Genomic DNA, 15,754 nt, shown 5'->3' on the forward strand with positions numbered 1-15,754 from the left:
ATCATTTGCACCCTGTCTTCATCTTGTCTAAAGTTTGGCCCTTTCACTTTCAGCTGTCTTCACAGAGTGTTGGTGGTAGGTTATGAAAAAGTACATAACCTGTAACAAAGTTAGGAAAAAAGCATGTATTAAAAAATAAGGCCATGCTTAAAGTGGAAAATAACTGCAGAAAAGAAGGAAAAAAGAAAATTACAATGAGAAAAAGTGAACAGTTCCAGAGAATCAAGGTCATTGTTTATAAAAAGGCATCTTAAAATAACAGCTGGATTATTTGGTAAGAAATCATAGAATCATTTAGGTTGGAAAAGACCCTTAAGATCATCAAGTCCAACTGTTAACCCAGCACTGCCAAGGCCACCACTAAACCATGTCACTAAAGTGTCACATCTATACTTGAGGCCATTACCTCTTGTCCTATCACTTGTTACTTGAGAGAAGAGACTGACCCCTTCCTCATTACAACTTCCTTTCAGGTAGTTGTAGAGAGTGATAAGGTGCCCCCTGAGCCTTCTCTTCTCCAGACTAAACCCCCCCAGGTCCCTCAGCCATTCCCCATCACACTTGTGCTCCAGACCCTTCACCAGCTCCATTGCCCTTCTTTGGACCCCCTCCAGCCCCTCAATGTCTTTCTGCAGTGAGGGGCCCAAAACTGAACACAGAATTCAAGGTGCAGCCTCACCAGTGCTGAGTACAGGAGGATGATCACTGCCCTGGCCCTGCTGGCCACACTATGTGCTGTTTATTTTAAAAAGAGAAGAACAAAGGCATTCTTTACCTCATTAGTGCTGCAGGATGTCCTATACAAGCATAATTATACTTTGCAAAAAGGCTGGAGAGACCACACAGGAAGGGTATTGAAGAACTGGAAAAGGTACAGGAGGCACTAAGCATGATAAAAGATCGAAAGTTGTTATTTATGGAAAAAGTACAGGCTGCTGCTTTTTTTTTCTTTCCTTTTTCTTCCTCCCCCCCCCCCCCTTTTTTAAAAAGAAGACAGAAACTGTGGCCACTAAGAGATGTACACAATTCTCAAGGCTATCGAAAGGTTAATGACAAAACTCATTCAGACCGTTGCAAGCTGGCTAACAGGCGAGTTGATAATAAACTTGGAGAAAGCAGTTCTAATCCAGAGTTTTATCATACAGAATAGGGCAATACTGTCCATAGTGCGTGGGTCTCCACCATCAATACCCCATCTTTTGTCTCGCCTCCACAGGCCGAACTGCAATGTGGCTTCTGCATTTCAGGAATGTGACTCCTGTCCTTGACCTCGTCTGCAGATAAATACAACGTGCCCCTTACTGCTGAGTGGTTTGGGAAGAATTTCAGCCAGACAAGAGAGAGGAGATAAAGGAAAGACAGGTGAGGATGGTTTTCATCTGCTCTTTTTGAACCAGCCTGCTTGAGTTTGCCCACAGGACATTGGGCAGGGGGGTTAAGAGAGGCAGGGCAGGGAGTAGCTAGTGCCTGTGGGGTGGATAATGAAGCTGGGAAGCAAAGCAGCTGTAACAGGAAGGGGCCACCCAGGGAATGGGCCTTTTGGGTACCCTGTCTGGCACAGAGCCTGGAGGCTGAAGCACAGCAGGGTCTCACCACATACAAGTGCAGGCTCCAGCCACAGTAGGAGAATGGCCGGATAAAGAATTCATAGAAAGAGGTGCTGGTGAGTTAACCCAGCCCCTGTCTCTGCAGATTACCCTTGGCAGCAGAGCTTGTGTGAGCCTGGTGTCTGGGGCAGGCTCAGGTTTGGGAGGTTTACCAGCATGGGTGCCCGTACACAGCTCAGTGCCTTGGGCTGGGACCTGGCCCAGGCTAGGAACACTGCATATGTGAGCTGGTCAATAGGTAAGTATCAGGCTGTCCTGCCTGCCTCAGCCCCTGACAGGGTGTTAACAAAACATCAGCTCACCAGAGCACATCCTAAAATCCACTTATTTTGCTGGTAAAGCAAGAACAAACTGTGACTTTTTTTATGCCTGGTGCTTTAAGCGCAGCTGGGAATATTGCTGAGATTATATGCTTTTGTTACAGGCTATGATAGTAACTGGGCTATCTACTTCTGCAATGTGGGAATTGCCTTTCCTCAGCTGCTAGTCTCAAAGTCGAGCTTTCATTGCACAAATAAAACAGGGTATTCCACCCTTCCCCCCCTTCCCTTCTCACCAATATCTAGCAGAGGGAATATTCAGCACATTTTCCCCTCCAAAACAGAATGGTTGTTGGGTGTCACCACATCATGTGAAAAGAAAGCTGAGTGGAATTTTACCAGCAACATACAAGAAACGAAAGGAGGGAGGATTAAAAAACATATTTTGTTGCTGCATACATTTTTATTAATTGTTATGTATATATTCATTTATTTATTTATTTACTATTAATTTATTGGGTTGTTAAGAAACAAAGAAAAAGAGCAGACAAGTGTGCTGCCATAGGACTTGGTGAACATTACTGGTTAGAGAACTGAATTTTAGGATGTCACACACCAGTTATGTGCCGTATATTGCAGACCAGGAGGATGGTACTTTACGCACATCTCCTGAGGTCAGCACAAGTTCTCCACTACCTTTGTTAACATGGGATCCAACTTTTGATGTGATTTAGACAACACAAGAAGATTTAAAATGTAGCAGGTGAGGGTAGCCTCATGTGCATTGCCCATTGCCTCAAAAAGCTGAGTGCTCTTGCAAATTTGACGGAATCTAATTAGTTGACCTCCTCAGTGACATTTCTGCAGGCTCATACACAGAAGGGCAGGGAAACTGAGATTTATAATGATAGCTATTTCTAGCAAAGGTCATTTCTTTATTGGTGAACAACATGTCCTTAGTCATGCTGATGACAAGGCACTGAAGGATAAGGGAGAGGCTGTATATCTTTAAAGCTTAACAAGGTATAACATAAATAGAGCATAGATCATCTTTCTACTTGGACCAGGAGGCTTGCAATCTACCACCATCAGGCCAAACCAGGAGTTAAAATATAGGAAGAAAATAAATACTGGGATTTCTGTGGAGATTGTGAGGGAGGCTGGATATTTCAGTGTCACCAAGGATGGGGAGGAAGAGGAGTAACCGAGCACGAGTATGTATTTTTGGATAGCAAGGGTGTCCTCTGTGGAACCAGCTGCTTATAAAGAACCGGGTCAGGTTGCTCTGGGGACTCCCTCGTCGGCCTTGCCAATTTCCCAATTCGAGCAGCTCTCAGCATCCTGCTCCATGCCATTTCCAGAATGACTCACATGAAGGTATACTCAAATATACACAAACACACTTCCTCACCTGTCCTTGCTCAGGGAAGGAAGCAGCAGTTTGGACAGGAATGTGGTTTAAGTAGACTGTATCATACATATTATATATCTTTAAATAATAAAACAGCATCTGCCTATTCAGCATATGACTATTTTTCCTGCTCACAAGTGAGAAGGTCTTTCACACTGTACCTAAAATGGTGCATCCTTTTTCCATAATCAGGAGGACCCCTCTGGAGTCATGTGAGAGTTGTTCACCCAGCTATAAAGAAGTGAATACTGGACACTTTGGTGTAACTACCTTTGCTTGGTTTTACCATCAAACTCATAATACTGGATTAAGTAAAAAAATGTGACTGTTTCCCCAGATTTTGGCTCAGATCCTGAACCACCCTGCATAGCTGAGCTATGGTTTCTGCTGGATCACTGGCACATATCAGGCTTATGGCTGGCAGGGCCACTTAAAAGATGTTTTCAATGTGGCAATGAAGTCAACGCAGGAGTTCCTTGCTGTGCTCTGAGCAGGGGAAGAGGAATGAGGTTCTTCATCCATGCCCTTGCTAATCCCTTTTGCCAATTATTGGTTCCTTTGAGCTGTGCGCTGCCAACAGAAGTCACAAGGGCTTTCGAGTTGGTCTGGTCAAGGAGCCAGTCCAGTAACCTGAGAACAGTGAGGTGGCCTCTAGCTTCTAATCTGCAGCTGAAGATCTTGCCCTTCTTTCCAGAAGAATTGCTCACGCTCTTCGAAATCTAAAGCTTCCCCAAAATTGTTAGAGCTGAGGATTCCTACTCTTAAAACCTGTAAAATAAATAGACAATCTGCAGGATAATCGCCTGTGTTACAAGTCTCCCCACACAACAAAGGAAAAAGCAGCCTTACGCCGTGTACTTCTTGAGCCTTGTGCAACTTGAAGGAAATGGAAAACGTTAATAAATAATGATGTTTGAAACACAAGTCACCGAACAAACCACCAGACCTTCTGTGTTTATTCTACAGGGCAAAAAATGTCTATCTCATTTGAGGAAAATAAGATCTTGGCCAAAGATACGTCTTAGGAATTAGCCTGGATGCTGCACAGTATTCAGAAGATAAATCAGAGCGGCTCACAGGTAACTCCTTTAATACATACAGAATAAAGACCGCTTTTGAAATAAAATCAGTACAACTGACTACTTGGTATTTCCCTGGCATGAGTAACCAAGGAGCTCCTCAGGGCCACTGGAATTGTAAATGACTTGTTTGATACACCTTACAGCTGCCAGATTTCCGTCTGGTATTTTCCGAGTCAGAACCAAGCATATGTGTGCTCCAGACTGTGCGTTCTGATGTGTTCTGGAAATCCTGGCCTCGTTTCGCACATCCTAAGCAGGTGATCTGCACTTACAAAACCCAGTAATGTCTCCCTCAAGCGTGCTGAAATTACTCTGTGTGTGCAGAGCAGCTGCAAAACTGGGACAGAAATCTTAGGAAAATGTGTAAAATCTTCAAATTGTAACTAACTTCAAAAATATTCAGGAAAAGAAAAAAAAGAACATTTCCGAGAAAATCTGTGTAAGTACGACTGTCTTTCACATTCCAGTGTAATGCTTTAAGAAGGAAAATCACTGCCTCTTCCAGGACAGCTCCAAATAGGTAGAAAAAGCATGCCCTCTGGCAGCTCGGATAAGTACATCTGTCCTGAGAGAAGGCAAAAGAATGAAGACTAGCACATTATAAGCAAGGGGCTGACCTTCTTAATAGCTCAAATGTTCCCTCTCTCCAAAGTAACTTAGTTCAGCTTAGGCCTGTGGCCATCCACACAGTCATTTTTTCTCTCCTTTCACTCCAGCCACTGAATGCTGGCAGCCTCTGTGATGTGCCAGCATGGGGGGAGGCAGCTTAGGGAGGAGGAGGAAAAGACAGGGATAAGGAGCTTCCCAGTCCATAGATCAGGCTTGGACTCCGTTTGGTTTGTCATGAGAAAGAACAGAGAAGGACTGCAAAGCCCCGAGGCTTCAATTTCACAGCTGCTCTCAGACCTCCACTGCATTACCTTTCTTATTTCCCTGTGCTTCCACTTGATAGCTGGCTTAGTTTCTTACTTGGCTGGCTGATAGGTTCAGGATTAGCTCCCACAGCCTCCCACACGACGTTATCCTGACTCCAGAATCCACTTGTTGCCAACAGCGCTTTGGGATCTATGACTTAAAGGGAGGCTTTGGAAGGCAAATGGGCAAAAAGCAGCGTGGCATTTCCTCTCTGAACTGGAATAAACCCCATTTCAGTTTGGATTCACGCTGGAACCTAGCACCAAGAGCTTATATCTGGCACCACACTGAGAGCAGCGCCAGCCAGCGTGGACAGGGAATTCCCACAGGGATCACCCCCTCACGGCTCCCTTCGCCCCTGCAGGTAGGTCTACATCCAACCGCACCGAACAGCCGAACCCCGGTGTTCGGGTGAAGCCACAGAGCACATAACGGAGGCAAATCAGCGAAGAATCCTCTGCCCGCGTTATCTAATTCCTCCTTTCATCTCCATCGACCCCCACAAGGACCCCAGCGCACCTCCAGGGCCGGGCTCTGGGTCACGCTGTGCCTACACCTCCGGAGGGCCGGGCCCCGCCGCCGGTACCGTCCCTCGCGGTGACTTTCCCTCCCCTCCCGCCGCCTCGACCCGCCCCCCGCGGCCGCTCCCTCCCGCCAGCCGCCCGCGCCCCCGTGACAGGCGGCGGCTGGGGCTCCCCCCGCCCGGGCCCGCTCCCTCCTCCCGCACCGCACCGGCCCTTCCCGCCACCCGCAGCGCTCGGACGGCGGCGCCGGGTCCCGGGGGCCGCTGCCCGCTGCCGCGGGACCACGCCCCTCCCCTGACAGCCTGCTGCTGGCGCCACGCCCACCCGCGGCTTTAGGAAGCGCAGCTGCCAATCGCCGGACACTTTCCTGCTGACGGGCAGCAGCGTTCACCAATCGCGTAGTTTCTCCTGCCAAGAAACCCCGCCTCCTAGAGCGCTGCCACCAATCACAAAAAAGATGGAGTCAGGGGCGGGAGAAGAGGGCCTGCGAGCTCCGTCTTCTCTCACTATCTCCCTCTCTCCGTTGCGCGAGGATCGCCCCCTTCGCCCGTAGGTGATTGACAGGGGAAGGCAGCCAATAGGCTGCGGGAGGCGAGCGGCGGGGCCAATAGCGCGGCGGGGGCGGGCTGCGCCGGGCGGCGGGGGCGGGGGGAGCGGCGGGCTGGGGTGAGGCGCGGCGCGGCGCAGCGCCGGCAGGAGGGCGATGGTGGTGGCGTGAGGCGCGGCGGGACCCGCGCTTGCTGCCCGGCCGACGGGGTGAGGCGAGGTAGAGGGAGAGCGGCGTGTGCCCGGTGCTCGCCATGAGGCTGCAGGAGGACGGGGACAGCCGCAGCGCGCTGCCGCCGGCGGGGCTGCCGCAGTAATGGGCAGCGGCAACGCTGACTCTCGCCTGCCGTGTGGTGCCAGCACCCGCCCGGCGGGGACCGCCCGTGAGGAGCCGGGCAGGTGAGTGCCGCGGCGCTGCCCCGCATGTCGTCCGCTTCCCCGAGCCGTCCCTCTCCCTTCCCCTCCCTTGCTCCTTGCCGTTGGCGTTTTAGTGTTTTAAACGCTAACGGCTGCGGGGGGCGCTGCCCCGGCGGGCTGGGCGCTGGGGTGACAGGGGCTGGTGGGGCGGAACGGGGAGTGGGGACGGCCTCTCCACCCCCCAGCGGGACATTCCTGGAGGCAGGTTGCCTTCTTGGCAGCCTTGATGCCATCCTGCCTGGCCTCCTCGCCAGGTGCCGCCACCTTTTGCTTCCCCACATTCCTGTTGAAGAGGCTTTTTCCTCTCCACCCAGCAGAGATGCTGCTTTCCTGTGGAGGGAGAAGACCTGTCTGGGTTTCTTCCTTTTCGCCTCCCTGATGAGCGTTTCTCAGTTGAGGATGGAGAGGCATTTCCATTTCAGTATGATGCTGCGAGGAAGATGGGGCAGCCAGGGCTCAAGAAATGCCCCTTCCTCTTTCATCCTCCTCCTCACCTTGGCACAGGCATTTAGGTAGTAACACTCCCATGTCGGCTTCTTGGCTGTACCTTCTCCTTGGAAGGAGAAATGGGAGCGGGAGGTGTGTGTGTGAGAGGAAACAACTGTTACACCTTTTGTCATCAAGACAAAGAACTTGCTTTCATCTCCCTGTGTCCCTCCCTCTGGGTGCACGTTGGCAGCACCTCAGCCACTTCGCATTGCTTCCTGGAGATGCTTCATAAGGATTCGGTGTGGCCCTGACCTGCCCTTTTTTGTTGTTGTTGCCAGTTATGATGGTGCTGATAAAAGGACATGTTGATATGTTTCCAAACAGACTCGTGGTTTGCATTCCTGAAATTGCTGCAGCATTCTTATTTATTTATTTAATTGGAGGGAGGGGGGATGACAACAGGAAGGGGGTATGTTTTTGTGGTCTATTGTGGTCGTTTGAAAGGTTCAAGATCACGTGCAATTGCAGCACTGTAGTCTGGAGTATATTAACCAGTGCTTTATCACCTCTGCTTTATTTGTCTTCCAGTTCTGCAGTCTCCACATCATCTACTGTATGAAGAATGATGATTCCATGAGAGAACTTCCTTTCAGTTACCTGTCCACTCCTATTGCATGCTGCTCCTGTCCAGTGATGAGCCACTCAGCTAGGCTGGGATTTACCATGAAGAAGGGAGAGGCAGAATATGAATTGTAGACATCCCATCAAGTTCCTCACTCACTCTTTTTACTGTGTCTGTATATAAATCTGCTAGTATCGAGCACACACGCTCTTAAACCTACACTGGTGTTAGCAGAGTTGCTACTGTGTGAGAGGACTGATATTTCTCACCATCATGGCTTCAGTTTGGAAAAGACTGCAGCGTGTTGGGAAACATGCATCCAAGTTCCAGTTTGTGGCCTCTTACCAGGAACTGATGGTCGAGTGCACAAAAAAATGGTAAGTAGCACTCATGTTGCTGCATGAATGGTGGAGTAAGCTGGTGGTGCTGAAATAGGAAGGATGTTGCTCATTTTGTACTGTTTGGTGTGCATGCACTGGTCTTCCCCCATTGCTTTCTTTTGCCTGAAGCAGCAGTGTGGGATGCTTGTCTTGATGAGTGCTTGTTTTGCTTTGTACTTATCTTGGACCTGCTGGTTTTGTTCTGTACACTGATTTTCTTAGTTGGAATTATTTTTATCATGCAGAGGACAGTGCATTTATTAGCTTGGCATCTGTGGCTTGGTGATGTGGTTTTGGTTTTGGGTTTTGGTGGTTTTAGTTTTGTTTTGGTTTTTTTTTTTTTTTGTCATTATTAAACATTTCCTGTGAGTTGTTTTCCAACTTCCAGCTCAACTTTTGGTTCTGAGTGTTATCTGCTGACACTGTTGTTAGCTTACTGAGGCATTTGAGATGAGTCCTGAAAGATGGTGGTGTGTTAATCTGGGGTGGATCCCATTTCAGTTTTGACTTTTGTATCTGCAGATGTTTGGTCTCTTCTTTTCCTTGTTCCTTTCCATCTTTTAATGGGAAGAGGCAAGAGACAGATCCTTGGGAATTCTTTTAAGGTATTTTAAACAAGAATTTTGTGCAGTGGTGGTCCAGTTGGATAGCTTTGAAGCAGTTAACAGTTAATGGTATGGGTCTGGCGCATCTTCCTTCCTGTGTGGAATGAGCTTAAATAAATCTGCTAGGGAAGACTAGAAGCAGCTTTTAAATAGTCAGGCAAAGATATCCATTATACAAATACTTAAGCGCTGTTTTATACGTTTGGAATATTGACATTACAGACATAATTCCTCACATTAGTGAGAGTCTGTAGTGTCAGGGGATGAAGAAAGTACTTTCCAGACCTCATGGACTGAGATGTTCAAATTGCCTTGTAATAAACTGCAGCCTCCTTTCTAATACTTGGCCTTTCTTCTTGTTGGCAAGTTTGGCACTTGCATTGGCTGCTTGCACTGGTTGTGAGTAATTGCCTCTACAAATTTAAATTCTATCTCTTGGAGTTGGAAATCTCTGTCAAATATGCTGGGAGGCTGCTTGTTGCTGTGTTTTAAAGGAACACTGTTAGGTTAATTTTTCTTTAAGTTATCTTCTTCCCTAAAATGTTTTGAATGGTTAGTAAGAACAGAATTGGTTTGGAAGTTGAACTTGAATTCGTAGAATAAGCTACAAATAAAACTGTTTTAACAGTTGAAAGATTGTTGAGATTATCTCATGGGATCTGCTCTCTAGTTCAGGCCAAAGAGTTCTCCACAGTAATTTTGGTTTATCAGGATCATTTCAGCAGTTGTGTTTATTACTTTTAATGCTTTGTTTTCATAAAGTAGCCTGTTTTGGCTTTCATTTTCACTTTGATTCACTCCTTGCTTGAGAATTTGCATAATGTTTCAGCACTAAAGTATAAATGCTGCAGGGAAATGTTCAGATTGGATCTGCAGCTGACTTTCACTTGATTTAAGAAGAATTCACACACAAAAGTTCTCTTGTGAGCAATCTTGTTATTTTAGAAACAATTAGCTTATTGTTTAATCATAAACTAGAGTACCCACCTAGCAAAATGCCTGTGTGTGAAGTAGTGAAACAGCCTTTCAAAATCAGACATGCAATGGAGTTTTTAAAAATAGGTTGTCTTTCTGAACCATCATTTTGTGTTCTTGAGCTTAAATAAAGGCAAGATCAGTGCTTGTGTTGGTTATGATGGAGCAACAGTATAGTGGTGAAATGTGGATGAATTCTAGGAAAAATAACAATAGGGAAAAACATCACTCACACAGTCATTTGATTGTAGGCTTTTCTATTCTGTTTCCTCTTGTTTGGAGAGCTTTAACAAAAGTGCTCTTTCAGCATGCAGGCTAAAATACGATATTTCTGCCATAAGTTCAACTCCTGTGTGAAACAAAAAGGTAAGTATATAAATATTCTGAGAACCTTCAACTAAATCTTTCCTTAACTTTGGAGAAGATACAGTTTTGCACGTGCTGACAGAATCATTTCTTCCTCTATTTCTAAAGCTTGACTCTGAGTTTGGCCCATGTGAGAAAGAAGCGGAAGAAATGAACTCCATATGCTGTTCCTGCTGAAAGCACTCACTATATATTAAGTGTCAGTGCTGTAGCCTGTAGCTTGTTTGATCGAAATGTAGTAAGCAGTAAGTTATTTTAATGTACTGGCATTTTAACAATGCAGTGTTTCTGGAGGAAAAGAATGCTCCATTCATATTTTAAAATAAATGACAATGCAGTCATAAACACATTTGAACTGAGATGTGTCTGTGAGCAGGGATTGTGCATGACCAAAACAGGTCGGATGCCTGCCTGTGAACTGCTATCTTCTGTTAGGTTTGTGTTTGTCTAACTCTTCAGAAAATTACTTGTGCTTTAGAGTATTTTTGTAACTGATCGTGTGAGGTTTGCAACGCAGGGTATATTTCTGGTTGGCTTTAATACTTTTTGTCTCCTCTGGACATGTATTGATTTGAATAGCTTAGTGTTCAAAATAGCTCCTGCTCTTTTTTTCTGGAGTTATGCTGGCAGTGTGGGAAGCCGCTACCTCTCTGGTGTTTCTGCTTCAGTATTTAAAAGGATTATCTCTTAGGTACAACAGCATTTGTCCAGCAAAAAAACCCCACTCCCTATCCTTGCTTTTTCTGCTCTCTATAATTTCTGATTCATGTCCCTACTGATGTTTAAAGGCAGCCACTCTTAGATGATTGCTTTTCATTGGTGGTGTATTTGTGGGGTGACAGGTTGCGATGGCATGTCCAGTGTTGTCACTGTTTCATTAGAAAAACCTTATTTTCAGGTGATTAACAGGACTGAGTTGCTTCTGTGGCATTCTGGCTGCTCCTGCTGACCCAGATCTGATTATTGTGGATGCTTAGTACCTTTGAAAAATCGAGCAGTCGGTTTATTTAGAGCCTTTCATTAAAAATAAATAAATAAATGTAGTCTTGGTCTTTATGGATTAGTGATTCCTGCTACTGTGAAAACATCATGCTTTCATTAATCATATAAGCACTTGGGTTTTTTTTTCAAAGGCTGTGCTGGAGTGTGTCATCCTGCACTTACCCTTGGAATAAGCTGGGGCAGCCCAGGATTTTCCACCACCCTGACCAGTGAGCTGCAGTCCTGGTCTGGAAGGACTGTGCATGGCAGAAGAGCATTAATTTAGTCGCTATCCTAAGTGCAGAGCCATTGAATAAAAGCAGAAATCAGCCTCATGCATTTTGCTTAAGCTTCTACAATGAAAGTTGTATTTGCTGCTTTGTGCTGTCAGAGCAGACTGTTGCCGTGTGGGATAGGAGCGTGCTGGGCATTGCTGGCACGTGTGGTGCTGTGACTTGCACAGGGGATCCAGTTCAGTTGCCTGAACACTGGTGTCTAGCGCTGTTCGAGATGCCTTTGGGTTTTCTGCCAGTGCCACCTGCCAGTTTGGAGAAGGCCAGGTCTCCTGTTGATCCTGTGTCAAGCCTGCCAGGCTGGCATGCATCTCTTGTGTACCCTGGGGCTTCTCAGCTGCTGGAGGCCTCTGTTCAGGCAACTGAGTCAAGGCTTGTCTGAGGCACAGGCTTAGCAGAGGAGCATCACAGGACAAAAATACTCCTTTGGGCCAAAGATCAGTTCCAGTACTCGGACCTGGAGCTGTGATAGCTGTTTTACAGAGCTGCTGAAGCATCTAATGCTGAACACATGGAGCTCTATAGGATGGCTTTTATGTTTGTTTATTTTCGTGTGGTATCTCATGAGTCAAGGACTCAGTAGAGGCTTCAAGCATAATATTCACTGGTTTCCACAGAGAATGGCCTTACTTATAGAGCTGAGGATGCCAAGTTCTTAACATGTCATTGTCCATTGGTTGCTTTTATGAACAAGAAAGCAGCTCACCTGAACATAGGTGCTAACTGCTTAAAATGCTGGAGAAGAGTAAGCATAAGGAGGCTTCTCTACAGGATTTTCCATTCAGGGGTTGCTTTAGAGGTAAAGAAATAAGTTATTTTTTTACAATGTTTGTAATATCTGTCATCTCCTACATGACCTGCTTTGCTTTTAAATCCTGCCTAAAAATACAGCAAGCTGTGCTGTTCTAAGAGGGTTAAACTTTTCTTGTATGCTGCCTTAACTGAAGACAGGCTTCATTTCCATGAGGGCAGGTTGCCTAGTTTTGTGTCAAATTAAGTATGGTCTGGGGTAGGTTCTGTATTTTCAAATATACATCTTTCTCTTTTGGAAATGAAGTAATGCTTAATCTTTTTTTATTTTTTTTTTTCCCAAAAGGCTTTAGCCATCTGTTTTTCTCTTTTATTGTAGCTTCATAGCTGGATGCTGCAGGAATTTTAAGATTTGGCATGCATTGTACATGGGAGAGATGAGCTTTTTGAGATTCCACGGTTCACACCAGTCTGCTTGCCTTCTGGTCTCTGCTTTCTAACAAACCCTTCACTGCTGAAGGCCACGGAGAGAACTGGAGTTAACTGCTTGCTGTAGAAATCCTTGGGGATTGCCTGTACGGGGTCAGGTTGTCAAATTGCTCAGTTCATTTCCTTGCTTTACATGGTTGTTAAGAGGGGTTTTGTGAGCACCTAAGTGCCTTTAATTATTAAGGATGATCGCATTGAAACTTGTGAAAGAAAGAGATACAGTTACAGGTCAATTCAGAGCCTCTTTGAGTTGGTTTTGCTGTGAACCACGCTTTTTGTCATGGGCTTGCCCTTCTGAGTTTTTCCATCAGCCTTGCATTTGCATGTTGGGTACACTGTAACAAGTGTAGCTTGTGCAAGGAAGGCGTCATGCAGTTTCTCCTGGGTTTTTTTTCAGCATCTCAATTAAATTCCACCCTGTCCTCGCATTCTTCATTGAGATCTCTGATTCCACACCAAATAATCCCCATCTGCAAACACACTTCAGCGTTTTCTTCTCCATTCATTTACAGGTTTTGACTGAGGACTTTTTGAGGGCTTAAACTGTGTGCCAAACTTACTCTTTCCAAATAATCACCACCAGCTGCCTTAAGGGTTGCCCTTGTTCCTTTCTTTCTGCAGTCAATTAAAACACACTTACTGTCTACGCACAAAAGCAGTTCTCCTCTGCCACCTTGCAACTCTTCTTTGTGTCCAAAAGAGATTCCTTGATTTCAAAAATGTAGATCTGCTTCTTTGGGCTCTCTGCCTGAGTTGTGTCAGGAGGTTCTCTACCAATCCTGACTCCTTCACACCAGCTGCTTTCCTTTCCTACCTTACCAGGCTAGCCTCCTGGCCCCTTTTTATAGCCTTCTGTCTGTTCCATGGACTGCAAGTTAGGAATTTCTCATCAAAATTATTGGTTGCATATTGTTCAGTGAAGAGATTTCAATAGGAGAGGTATGAGTGTATGTGAAATCTTTCTTGCTGCTGACCTTTTCAGATTGTCAGTGCTGCATACTTATACCCGTTTTCGATTTGCAGCAGCTCTTTGAGAGTATTTGAAACTCTGGATCCAGTTCGCAAAGACCTCGTTGGTAGAAGCAGGCACAAAGCTTAATATCTGTAAGGTACAGAGATTTGGGTTTGTCATAAATACTTCCTCTAGATTTTATTTGCCTGAGACAGAATTCTTTCTAGCAATTCCTTATCATAGTTTACTGTCCTAGCAGTAACAAAAGTAATTGCTTACAGCAGAAAAGATAAGGTTATATCCAAGTGTAGACAAATCCATCTTAATGGTCTATTATTCATTCAGTTAAAGGGGTGAGGATGTCTCCTTGAATAATAAATTACACTAACTTACATTCTAACCAGCTTTGTTTTTTGAGAGAGAAACTGTGTGTGTGTGCGCGTAACTTCCTCACAGAGCTTTACAAATAAATAAACCCTGGCTCTGTTCCTGCAGGCACTGTGGTGCACGCATACAGTAAAGTACATGTGGACTGTTCCTTTGAACCCAGTGGGCTTGAACTGCAATAAAGAATTGTTTTGCAGGATTGGATCCCAGTGAATACCCTTTTCAGCTCTTTGTTTTATGAGGTTAAATAAAATGAAATATTATGACATTGAGTAGGCCTCATCCAAGCTGAGTCTTCAGTCTCTTAGGCTGCTCAGGCTGTATAGTGCCAGTCTGTTGCTTCAATTAGTTTTTAATTGGTTGGAGAGAGCTGAAGTCCCTTTCACAGTTGAGTGTGAACAAGGAGAGGAGGAGGAGGAGGCTGGTAAGGTTGACTAAATCTGAGGAAACTCTTATAAAACAAACCCTTCAGTTACGGTAGTAAATGCATTCTGCTTGGGTGGTTTTCTGAGACTACGGGGGTGCGGGGTTGTTTGTTTACTTCTAAAAGCTTTCCTGGTTTACTCTGAGGGGAGTGTGTGAAGTGTGTGTTTGTTTCCATTGCCCCTTTCTCTCCTTTTCCTCCTTGGAGTAGAAGCTGGCCTTGGCAGGCTGTTTGCTACCTTGCTGTGGGACACTCCTGAGCTGCCCTCTGCACTAAGTCTGTTTTGCATGTCCCAGAGTGGACTCTGAAACGCAGGAACTATACAGCTGAACTTTTGTTCCTCATTTTAAGATATGCATACAGCAATAGGGTAAATAAAGCTGTCTTTGTTTTCTTCCTCTTGCTGTCTATATTTGAAAAAAAATGTATTTCTGCAGCATACAGTTTATGTCAGAGCCTCTCAGCTGGGAAAGATGTATGTTTTGGCAGTTGAGGTATAGAGTAGTTGTGGCTTTTGGCACCTGGAAAGGCATTGCAGGGACTTGGGAACTGTGGGTTAAGCATGAGCTAAAATTAGCAGAACCATAACTAACATTGCTGTTGTCTAAGGCTCTGACTCATGGGGTTTTCTAGATTCAAGAGTGGAGCTGAGATGTCACAGTCCCTTAGCAGCAGTCGTTTTCTGCTTTCCTCTGCCCTGAAGCAGAGGTAGGATGAGAGCAAGGCTGCCTGGTGTGTTAGTGTTAACTGCCATCACCTTCAGTTCAGATTTGTGAGGTGAGCGTGGACTGCAGCAGTTTGAGGAGCATTTGCACTTCCCTTATGCTGCCTTGATGGAGCAGGGAGGAAAACCTGCCAGAGGGGTGAGATGAGCCACAGCTGCCGGCAAGAGCATCTTAGAGTGCTTCAGCTAAATCACCCAGATCCTGAGTCAGTGCCCTGTGTTGTCAGTGTAGGGCTTCCAAATGCACAAGCTTTTGAGATGAATCAGAAGTGCAGGCCCTTCTGAACTATAATTTCCAGCTGTCTGCAAACCTGTAAAGATGAGCAGTGCAGAAGTAATTCTCCCTTGGCTGTTGAGGTTTTCTTTGTAGTGGAGAGTCCTTATTGGGGGTTCTTTTTCATTTTTATTATTATTTAAAGAGACTTTCTCAAGGATTACTCCAAAGCTGTGGCCAGGCTCTGCAGCTGCTTAACTGTCTGCAGCTGCTGAACTGCGATCTCTGTGGCTCTGTGTATTTATTTTAGCACAAACTGGTTTTGGGTTTTATTTCATGTACATGCTCAATCTTCTGCAATCGTTCTTTGGGTTTTGTTTTGGGTGAGCTGCTGTAACAGA

General features: G+C 45.6%; 1 protein-coding gene across 16 annotated transcripts in view; it reads left to right on the forward strand.

Moving 5' to 3' along the window:
- The first annotated feature begins 6,279 nt into the window (after positions 1-6,279).
- EHBP1 (EH domain binding protein 1) overlaps positions 6,280-15,754 on the forward strand; it is a 225,460-nt gene continuing 215,985 nt past the window's right edge. For 14 of the 16 annotated variants that reach the window (XM_030489114.2, XM_030489130.2, XM_030489118.2 and 11 more), the window contains exons 1-2: positions 6,428-6,744; positions 7,780-8,190. In XM_030489114.2, the coding sequence (XP_030344974.1) occupies positions 8,087-8,190 (104 nt within the window). In that variant the 5' untranslated portion in view covers positions 6,428-6,744; positions 7,780-8,086. Of the gene's footprint in view, positions 6,353-6,427; positions 6,745-7,091; positions 7,275-7,779; positions 8,191-15,754 lie in introns of those variants that run through there. The other 2 variants (XM_030489115.1, XM_030489116.1) reach the window with 2 other exon arrangements.

This window comes from Strigops habroptila, chromosome 6 (assembly GCF_004027225.2).
Source record: "Strigops habroptila isolate Jane chromosome 6, bStrHab1.2.pri, whole genome shotgun sequence".
Taxonomy (NCBI): Eukaryota; Metazoa; Chordata; class Aves; order Psittaciformes; family Psittacidae; genus Strigops; species Strigops habroptila.